Here is an 11,317-nt window from a genome sequence, read left to right as displayed (position 1 = left end):
TTGAATACTCCCTCCCCTTTACTATTCCAATATCAATTTCTTGATGACTTTAGAACTAGCATTGTTCCCTATATCGAGTATATTCTTTTTTACCCGAACACCACTTGTAAAACTAAACTGTGTTAGTTGTTGTTCCTTACTAGCTATTGCTTACATCCTACTGTATTTGTATGATTTTAGAAGGCATTGCACAGCGATGACAAGTAAAGCGTCACTCACGATAATACAACTTAACGACTTAAAAGCAAAATGGCATAATATATGTACATAGGATATTCAGTTCTAACATCTTTTAAGAACTAAAAACATGACCATGGGAAACTTCACAAGTATCGGATGGACACACACCCAGCCAGATTAACGGAAATACTATACTTCCAACTAGAAGGCACCAGACTTAAAGACACTGCATCGTCACTGCTACCGTTACAGCGAATGACCAATTTGGAACTACAGAATAATTTACAGCTTCATAGATTAGCCAGTTGAAACTTAGAATGAGGTTGAGAGAACAGAAAGCCAGCTGACAGGAGGAGTAACAACTAGCACAACTCCCATTTTCATGGGCTTGCAAACCGATCTCGAAATGCTGAAGTGCCGCCTGATGCTACAGGAGAAGGAGAGGAGGCAACAATGTTCGTTCCAGATAAGGACACTGGGGGGAGACTTGAAGGTTGCCCTTGCTGTCCCGGAGGTGCAAACCGTGAAGGACTAACAGTAACTCCAACAGATCGTGAAGCGAGAGGAACCTGAAAAAATAGACAGCAAGTGAGAATGGATTTCTTGAACTAGTGAAATTTATTACATACTATTTAAGAATTAGTTTTCTCATAAACCAATTGGCTGAATTTTTTATGAACTGATTTTTATCTGTGGTGTATAGTTCAGCTCCCTGCTCCCTGACTCAAATTTTACTAGATAAGCTACTTAATGGTAATCTCATGACTTTTTTTTAACTGGTTTATGAGAACTAATTCTTCATCTGCTTTCATATCTTTTCTTCTTATAGCTGTTTTCTTCAGTGTCTTGTCACTTTGCCCTACCATTTCACCCTATATATCAAAGTAGACCTCAAAGGAACGTAGCCTGAGGATACAATAAGAACTATTTAGTTAATTAACTAGTAAGTCGACTAACATATGATTAGGAAAATATATTGTTGTTCATCATTATAATTACAAAGGACTACTAATAGCTAGATTCTAATATACATCTACTTTTTTTTTTTGAAGCTGCTAATATATATCTACTTTTGATTTAACAAATAGTCCACTTTGCAAAAATTGGAAGAAGTTAAAGTTAAAAAAGTCCTTGCAGGTGGAGCCTTAAACTATACTTGAATATGTATCTAATAAAGTGCCCATGCTACATGGAGTGAGAAAACAAAACAGACCCAAGATAAATTTATTCACTACGGATTATCCAATTCTATATAGTAGTTTCTAGTGTAGCCTGCATATTTATGTATAATATGAAAAAGATGTCTAGTGAAAACCAAATGTAAGCAACTAATGCAGTATCAGCAGCCTTCCACGTAAAGCAATTTGTCAAGAAAAGTATTGTCTGGTCTTCATCTGGAGATCCAATAAAAACATACCCAGCTCAACTGGGCCAGTTATAATCCCACAAGTGGGGTCTGAGGAGGATGGTGTGTACACGGCCTTACCCCTACCTTTTGAAAGGTAGAGAGGTTGTATCTACCAGATAAACGACACAGGTAAAGCATATAAAAAACAAGTATGCAAAGCAAATACAATAATGTAATCCTAAAATCAAAGTCATGCTGAAATCAATAAAGAGAGCAATAGCAACACCAAAAAATTTAAAATAACGGTAGCTGTTAGCAAATGAAAAATCATGTAATACTAAAATCGAATAAGACAGTAAGAGAGAACAAGACAATGTTCGACCTACTGACCTTCTACCCTAATTTTTGACCGCCATATCTTCCTATCTAGGGCCAAGGTCATGTCCTCATAAAGGTAAGCTGCATGAGTCATGTCCTATCTAATCATTTCTTTTGAGACTTCTCGGTCTACCTCTACATCATGTTACATCCTCTATAGCCAACCTCTCGCTCCTAATCGGGGTATTCATGCATGTTTCCTTCACATGTTCGAACCATCTCAGCTTCACATGCCTCATCTTGTTCACCAAGGCGCCCTATCCCACAATGTCGCGTATAGCTTCATTCCTAATCTCAATCTTAGTATGCCCAAACATCCAACTCAACATTCTCATTTCTACTACTCTCATCTTCTATACATGCGAGTTCTTGTCTAGTCAACACTCTGTCCATAGCTAGTCTGACCACCACTTTGTAATACCTACCTTAAGGCTTTGGTGGTACAATCTTATCATAAAAGACAGTGAACGTCATCCACCTGCTCCAATACAATGTGTAACATCTTCGTCTATCTCCTTATTTTCCTGAATCATTGATCCCTGCTTGTTTCAATCCTTACTTCCACATCTACCATGTGTTTTACGTCATTGAACTTGAACTTCAAGTATTTTGTCTAAGTCCTACTCAACCCAGACTCTTTATACTCCAACGTCTGTCCTCAAATTTCCAATATATTGTTAAGGCACCTATTGTTAACTCTGTCCTGGTCTCATTACCACATTGTCATCTGCAAAGAGCATATATCATGGACTTTTCCTAGGATAAGTCGTGTTAGTAACTAGAAATGGGCTATGTGTCGATCCCTGGTGCAACCCCATCACAACGAGAAGTGATCTGAGTTTCCTTGCTCCATAGTACATGTATTTAATTGCCCTAACGTAATCTAAGGATGCACCTCTTGGTTCAAGTCTCCGAACATCGTACATTCTCTGGAACTCCATTATTCACAAAGAAAGGGGACTGAAAATTTCACATCAAGGGGAAGTGGTTGAAGGCTGATATATAACTCCAATAATCCCTCATCCCACATGTTGATTCCCAGTTTGCACTGAAGAAAATGGCCACAAAGTAATTTTTGCTCTTACAACTAGTATTAACAAGGTAAAATAGCACATAAACTTCTCCATTGATGCAACAACAAGATAATATATATATATATACATATATATATATATACATATATCATCTTCCCTTAGTCAAAGCACTAACCCTTATTATGGCATGTGCAAAGTAGCAACATAATTTATTGCAAGGTCCAATTAGTCCAACAAGTGGCAGAAAATGATTGGAACAGCTCAAAACTAGTTACAGAGACACAATTGTAACAAAATCTCATGTCCAATAGAAGTTCAATATGGGGTCCTTAATTTTCAGCAAATGTTACCAAGAGCACACATTTCGAGATGCCTTGGACATGGTTCTATGAAAGAAAAATTAAGATCTGCTCCATTGAGGAAGAAGATAAATAGAAGACTTGGTTCAAGGGAGTGAACCAGCAATAATATGATGAACTAACTTGCAGTCTTGCACATATTGAATGTTGTTGCTTTACTTAAAACTTTTTAAATCTTTGCTAGATTAATTATATTAGAAACAAAAATTAAAGCCCTCTTTTTCCACTCCTGGTGGTGTAGCGCCACAAATGAAAGCCAAAGGTAACAATGCACGCATAGATAGGGCACTTACCACATTATAGGGGGTCTTCCTCAGTTGAGAATCTGAAGATGGTGATGTACTGCTCAAACGAAGCAAATTCCGAGGAAGTGTGTTCTGGTTGGATGCATCATCACCTCCATCTCCATCCACCTCACCGATGGGGTTACCATCCAAGCCCATTCTAGGTGTGTTTAGTTTAGTTATAGATCCAGTGTCGTTTGTTGTATCCACTTGAAGTGGGGGTGATGGCCGCACTGCCATTCCTTGCATGCTTCGTCTCTTCAGCTCCTCTTCTGCATTCAAAATCTGCCAAAAGCCAATACTTGTAAACAAAAAATGATCATGCTAAGTAATACATAATTTGACAGATAAGAACAAATAAAAAATGAGACATCATGTAAAAGTTTCAATTCCTCCTCAGATTGTTTTACATTAAGATCACCTGTTTTAGTAATTGTACCAAACCATGCTTTTTCATATTCAGAACTTGTAATTTATCCTCAATCTCCTTTCTTTTCTGATTATCAGTTGCATCCTCTTTGTTGCTAGTCTGCCAAGGAGAGTTATAAGAAAAATTAAGAAGTTAAATGGAAACAAGAAGAAAACAATTTTGAGCTGGTCCTTGTTCTAAATTATGCACCAAATGTATAGTTGACCCTGACCTCAAACATAATACTTATATAATCATATATTTTGCATATCAGATGCCTTCCAACCCCATCCTATCGCTCTCTGCTAACCACATTGGCAGTTGGGAAAATATATTCAGACATAAATATGAGGATTCACTATAATCTACAATGAGCCATGTCAAGAGAACTAGGCTAATCAATTTTTGGTAAATTTTAGAAGAGGATCAACTGCCAAATAACATATAATATACAGATGAATGAATGCACAAATAAGAGGTAAGAGAAGAACAGAGGTACCAACGGACAGCAAATAAGAATGAAGAGGAAAAGGAAGGCATTAGCATAAGATATTGTGCCTTTGCAGCTAATGAGGCTGTTCAATCAAAATGTGTACGACATAATTAGCACTATTCAAACAGCTGTCATATATTCAATAAGGCAATTTCATTTACCATTTCTCCTTTTTCATTAATTTAATAAGCAATACTATCAATGATGGGAAATCGGTAATACAAGTCAAATATCAAAAAGTATAGAAACCTAAACAAATGTATGGTTCTCAACAGAAGATATCCGGTCTTCTACACAAATAGGAACCTCATAGGTACACCAAAGAGATATCATACACAAGAGGCTACTTTTTTAATTTAACAGAGTCATTGTCAACCCCTTCAAATGTTATCCTATTTTTTCTCTTTCAATATAACCCACATAAAGGCTAATGGAGCATCATCCGACGCCTTCGATCTTCTTGTTCACCTTCTGAAATAAAAAACAACCTTGGGTCTAACTCAATCCTAAAGCTAGCTCATGAGGGAAGAATTGCCCACATCATATAAAGACTAGGTAACCTTAACCCCAACCCCCTACCCACCCACCCCGGTCGCACGCGCTCAAGGTTGAACCTTTGGAGCGAAGAAAATATAAGATGGGAGGCCCAACATCAGGTAAACATGAATTGGGATGGACTTGACTATGGTACCATGACAAAGAATTGGACCACGGCATAACTCAACCCCAAAAACTAGCTCATGTCGAGATGAATGGATAGGACCATAAAAAAGAGACCAAATAACCACTGACCCACAACGTGTGTAATGACTTAAAGAATTGGACTTGGCACATTTAAAATAAGCGAGTAACTAAAATAGCCAGCCCATTATCCTTGACCCGTCGGCTATTAAAAAAGGAGAAAAAAAGAAGAGGAGCGGTTGGCAATAGAGACAAAAGCCAGCAGCACTGGTTTTAAGAGGAAGCTTTCCAACAGCATTTCGCAAGGGGGAAACAAGAGCTACAGGAAAGAAGGAAAAAAAAAGGAAAGGAAGCAAGAAAGCAAAAAAAAAAATAAGAAGAACTTCAAGATCATAAATAGAAGTTACTACCTTTAAAACCTAAGCACAAGCTAAAGGAGAAGAAGCAAATTTTTTTGCTGTAATCACAATTCAGGTCACTCTTTAAAACCATATTCAACTAACTAAATTCTTCTTTAGGGTATAAAACAGTAGGAAATAGGAGTGAAGCGACCTTAAATTAATGAGGTATTCAGCACTAGATTCAACATTATATCAAAAGTTAAAATACCTTGTTCATAAATGGAGATTTGAGGAGGCAATAATCTGGAATTTTAAAGAAGCTTTCAATTTGGGGAAGAAGTTGATTTAGGTTTCAAACTTGATGATCGAAAATATATTTTTCCCGAAACGGTGCTAACTGCTAAGACAACACTTTATTTAAAGTTGGCTCGGAGTAACATGATATAAACACAAGTTTTGTCTTTATTCTTGAACTAGCAGTTTCATCATTTGCTATTTAGGATTCCTGATAAACTTTTTTTAGAATGGAGAATACAGCCAAACTAATAAACCCACATCGACTTAATGTTAAGAGTTAATGTTAGAGTCGAATTGGGAAATTGAGATCTTATTGCTAAAAACATGGAATTTCACAAGTTCTATGAATGATTAAGATACAAAGTTATGACCTATTATAAGATATTTGATACTTTGACGACGCAATTATCAAATTGGAGTTTTCAGCAATAGTACTATGAGTTATAATTCTTTCATAGTTGAATTTCAATTATAGCATAATTTTGAGTTTGTATTCTTGCATTGAAACGATTTATAAAAAACAAATCGATTACCTGCACACGAACAAGTGAAAGTATGGTCCACAATTGGAAATGTACAAAATCATCTTTATAATGACTTTGACATATTGATTATCCTTAAACCTAGTTGCTATATATACTATTGGAATAAATTCTTAACACAAAAAAATATGACAACATTTTGTCTTATATGGAAGATACTTCAATACCTCTGAGGTAGGGTTAAGTTCTGTGTAAACTCTACCTTCCCTAGACCCTAACTATGTGGGATCATACTGGGTATGTTGTTGTTGTAAGGAAGATACTTCAGGAGTAAGCTTTGCTAGATCACTATCATCTAACGTTGAGGTCACTAGACATGGTCGCACCTTGTATAATATTTTCCTATACTAGCAGGAAAGAACCAGTAATATGAATATCACACTTGAGCCCTCTAGAAGGGAACCTAGCTGATGGGATAGTCAGAAAGCCATGATAGACTTGTGGTGTCCAAATTTACATCGATTTTGGTTAATGTATCTCCCACTATATAAGGATATTAAGTAGAAAAGGATAAATGGATCTAAAATGTATATTTTCATCCATTTTGATCATTTATTTCACACACGAATTGTTATATCCGTGTTTTGGGAAGCGAGAAGCGGAAAAAAGCTACGAAGGCTTGCTTCACAGAAGCGAAGCGCGCTTTTTTTTAGAAAAAAAAAGCGACATTTAGTATAAAAATAAAAAATATTAAATAACTAAATAGAGGTAATATAGTCTTAGATTGAAAGAAATTACATAGGCAAAAATACTCATAAGTCATAACATATAAAGCAAAAAATCAAAAATATAATTAAGTCACAAAGATTCAAACTCCTATTCTTCAACAAGGCTGCTAGACTGATCACAAAATAAAAAAATAAAAAAAAGCAAAAGAATTGAAGAAAAAAAAAACAGAGGAGGCAGCAGTCAGTAATTAGAAACAGAGCAAGCAGCAGAGATGAAGAAAAGAAGAGAAGAAGAAGAAAAAACTAGAGTAGTTGAAACTCAGAGAGATGAAGAGATGAAGCACAGGCAAAGATTGATATTTCAGGAGAAAAGAAACTCATAGAGATGAACTAATAAACATTAGCTAAAAAAGAGATGAACAAAAAGTTACCTACAGTCGAGGTTGAAGAAAGAGGCAGACTCAGTCGAGATCGTCAGGAGAGAAAGAAGGGAAAGAAGTATTGTGAAAGAAGAGCTGCGAGGAGAGAAAGAAGGGAAAGAAGTGTTGTGAAAGAAGAGTTGCGAGAAGAGAAAGAAGGAAAAGAGTCGTGAGGAGAGAGAAGGTTATATTTCAGATTTTTTTATAAAAAAAAACCTAATTTTTTTATTAAAAAAAAACTAATTGTCGCTTTTTTTTTATAAAAAGCGCGCTTTATTGCGCTTTTGCCTTAGGGTCGCTTCTTCATCTGAAGCGAGAGTTTTCTTCAGATCGCCTCGCCTCAAGATAAAAAAGCGCACAAGGGTCGTGTCGCTTTGAAGCGCGCTTTTTCTGCGCTTTTCACAACAATGGTTATATCCTAAGTTGCACGGACTCTTCGCCTTTGTTCTCGCACCCATGTCGACACGAAACGGGTGTGAGTGATGGTGTGGCATCCGTAAACGATATGGTCAACCAATTTGGGATACTTAAACCAAATTTGAGGGAGAAATTTGGACAGATTCAATGATTTATATGCGCAAAACAAAAATTAAGGTGAAATTGAAGAAATGAAATACCTTGGATATATTAATTTCTATTGTCACTCTTTTTCCTTTTATCTCTTTCTCCTCTTGATCAACATTTTCATCTCAAGACGTCCATATAATATCTCATAACTTAGGCTTTATAACTCTATTTTTAGCTATTTGAATTATTTTTAGCCGAACCCCCGCTCCCATATCCATACATGGATCCATATACCCAAATCTAAAAATTTAGATCATATAGGATTTGAGCTCTAGGTCCGCATTATCGGAAACCACACCCGAGCAACTTAGGCTATATTGATTTAAGTAGGACATAGTTGAGGATCTTATAAATTGCATGATTCCTTATGTATACCTGCTCCATATAAAATGTATGGTTGATGTTATTACTCACGCAATTAGTGCAACTGAATCCAACTCCTCCCCCCCCCCCAAAGATAATTCATTTAAGGGTGACACTTTGACTCATACAGAGTCACAGAGCTAACAAGCTCCGCACTTACCTCGCATGGGACATCATTCTATTTAGACTAATATAGTATATTATTTTGCTTAAATCCTAGAGTTTTCCTCCTTGTGTCGGTCTTGTAAATTTGGTTTTGGCTTGTGTCAGTAAAGAAGTAACTGGGAACGTCTAAAGTTTTGTGAAAGCGACCGACTTCATATTTGATATTCTCTTAAATTTAGTATGTTGGGTTCCGGTTAAACGAGTAGGTGAAAAGTCTGGAATTACAGATTGCTTCCGATATAGAGAAACTCTGACAAATACTCATGTATCCACCAAACGATTCAGAATTGCCAACAATGAGTGCACAACCACCTGAAAATGTAACAGGAGACAGGTCTACGTATTCACCCAAACATCTGTAGATGTAACACCAACATAGGTGCTCCTTTTCTATCTCATGTTCTCAGCCATCAATATCACTTCACCCGCCCCTAATCAAGCAAGGAAACACACCTTCATGGGCACCCTATACGGAAAGAACGACTCTTCTCCCTATCTCCATAAATCCAATGTAGCATGTAGCATTCACTGTCTCTCCATTTATCCTTAATTTCTGAAAGCAGTATCCCCCGAACAGATCTAATGTAAGTATCCCAACCCTCAGGCAAATATACCTCCTCATCTCTAATCAGTACATGACGCTTCTGCTAAAAAAATGCTAGTCTTAAACCAACTACACATATATCATTACGCTCTTCCATAGAAATAAACAGTATTAGTTCTTACAAATCATCTGATACATATTTTTTTATTGACATATATTAAGAATTCCTAAACATAATAAACAAAAATGAGGAAAAGCTGTAGGTCATGGTTGGAGAGTCCAGACTTGGAGCAGCCTCATCGCAAAAAGGGTAAAAAGCTTCGTAAGGTATACACACCCTTAACTTCTACCCTGAATTGGCTGGGATCCCTTCCTTACTAAGAGAAAACAGAAAGATGCATAAGCGAATCATAACTAAAGCCAGCAAAATCCATGGATAACACCATACAAACAAAATAGATCAATAATTGCAATTCAATACCTCCACACCAGAGGGATTCACCTGACCCTCCAATTTCTGATCGTTTTCCAAAACCTCAAGCTTAGGTTCAACCACGACAGCAGATGAATCAACCAATTTCTCCGGCTCTTTCACATTCTCCACTCGAACATCCTCTTCCTCCTTCTCGATCTTCACTGGAATCGAAACAGGAACCTCATCCTCAGGTTTGGATTTGGTATCAGTTTTGAGGTTAGGGTTAGGGTTTGAAGCGGTGGCGGTGGTAGGAGAGACATCGGGAGGATTTTGGAGGCGAGAGAGGGCTCGGGACCGGCGACGGAGGAGACATTGGAAGTCCTTATGAGAGATTTTGGGGGTTGGCACTAGCCATCGCCGTGGAGTTTCAGGTACTCTGTGGAGATTTCCCTTGTACAGTGATAGTGCCACCATTTTCGCCCAATTTGCCCTTTCAATTCTATTTTCCCTTTTCAGTTTTTCTTATTTATACATATCGAATATGAATGAGTATATAATAAAGTGGTATTCTCTCCATTTCGAAAAGAATATCTCATTTTTATTTACTCTGTTTTAAAAAGAATGATTCTTCTCTTTTTTTTGGTAATATTGTAACTTTAATTTTTCACATGACATGTTTAAGGCGACAATATCAAATAGTATTTTGATACATTTGACATAACTTTAATTTAGAACCACAAGATCTAAAAAAAAAAATTAAAATCAAAATAGGTCATTTTTTTTAGACAAAAAGAGTACTTTTTTTAAAGGGTGTGTCAACTCAAATACAAATAAATAAATATTGTTAAAGTGATGAGAAAATGACATAAATAGTGTTTTAATTATAGTAATATGTCTAAAATGGTCTCTTAATTATACACTTCAAGCATTTAGTTCTTTAGCTATTCAAAAACTTATCAGTTTTGGTCTTTTAACTATACATTTATAGATTTTAGTCCATTGACTATAAACTTACCGATTTTAGTTCTTTATGTATCCAGAAACTTGTCAAGTTTGGTCTTTGTCCATTTTTTAATACAAATAGCTTAGATTTCTATCAATCGAAATCTTCATAAAATAAATCTTTAATCCATTTTTAAGTTGTTTCTCGAGTCTTTTTTTTTCAAACTACTCTTATGAAAAGAATAATAATGTCAACGATTCAAAATAAAATCAATAAGGAAAGAAGATATAAGTCCTAATTTTATTCAACGGAGGATAAAATTAAGCACTTGAATATGCTAATTAGTGCAGATATTATTTAATTTACTCAAAATTCTTTACGTAAAATAAAATGAATATAATAATAAAATTGATCTATATAAAAAAAAAAGTTCAAAAAATTGCAAATCTATCATTCTATAAATTTCAATTTCTGAAAAATTAAACAGCCGTTTAATGAAGTTGTTGGAGTGCAAACTTTGAATTTAACGGATAATAAATTTTTTATAATAAAGTTTAACATATGCAAGTCATTTGTAATAGTAATATGTTTATTTTATCCTCTGTTGAATAAAATTATAACTCATATTTTTTTTCCTCGTGAATTTTATTTTAAATCGGAGATTAAGGTTCGTCACATAAGATTAATTTGAAGAAAAAGTAACTGAGAGATAAACAATATAAAAGGCATGGATTTCGTTAATATAAACCTATGCTATTTGTATATAAAAAATGAATAAAGACCAAATTTGATAAGCTTTTAATTACTTAAATGACTAAAATTGGTAAGTTTATAGTTAAGGGACTAAAATCGATAAGTACATAGTTAAAGGATTAAAGTTGATAAGT

At 35.4% G+C, this 11,317-nt stretch overlaps 1 protein-coding gene across 2 annotated transcripts; it reads right to left on the bottom strand.

Moving 5' to 3' along the window:
- Nucleotides 1-221: 221 nt before the first annotated feature.
- On the bottom strand, nucleotides 222-10,011 carry LOC101247228 (uncharacterized). Of its 2 annotated transcripts, none has more exons than NM_001307953.1 (4): nucleotides 9,554-10,011; nucleotides 4,005-4,112; nucleotides 3,593-3,868; nucleotides 222-749 (listed from the first exon to the last, which is right to left on the bottom strand). In NM_001307953.1, exons 1-4 carry the CDS (start codon nucleotides 9,959-9,961, stop codon nucleotides 561-563), a joined length of 981 nt encoding a protein of 326 aa, NP_001294882.1. In that variant the 5' UTR covers nucleotides 9,962-10,011; the 3' UTR covers nucleotides 222-560. The 2 variants fall into 2 exon arrangements, with proteins under 2 accessions (NP_001294882.1, NP_001294883.1); NM_001307954.1 differs by having other exon boundaries at nucleotides 9,575-10,011.
- Nucleotides 10,012-11,317: the final 1,306 nt, after the last annotated feature.

This window comes from Solanum lycopersicum, chromosome 6 (assembly GCF_036512215.1).
Source record: "Solanum lycopersicum chromosome 6, SLM_r2.1".
NCBI classification, from domain to species: Eukaryota; Viridiplantae; Streptophyta; class Magnoliopsida; order Solanales; family Solanaceae; genus Solanum; species Solanum lycopersicum.
The sequence above is the reverse complement of the archived record's forward strand: the minus strand, read 5'-3'. Positions and strand labels throughout refer to the sequence as shown.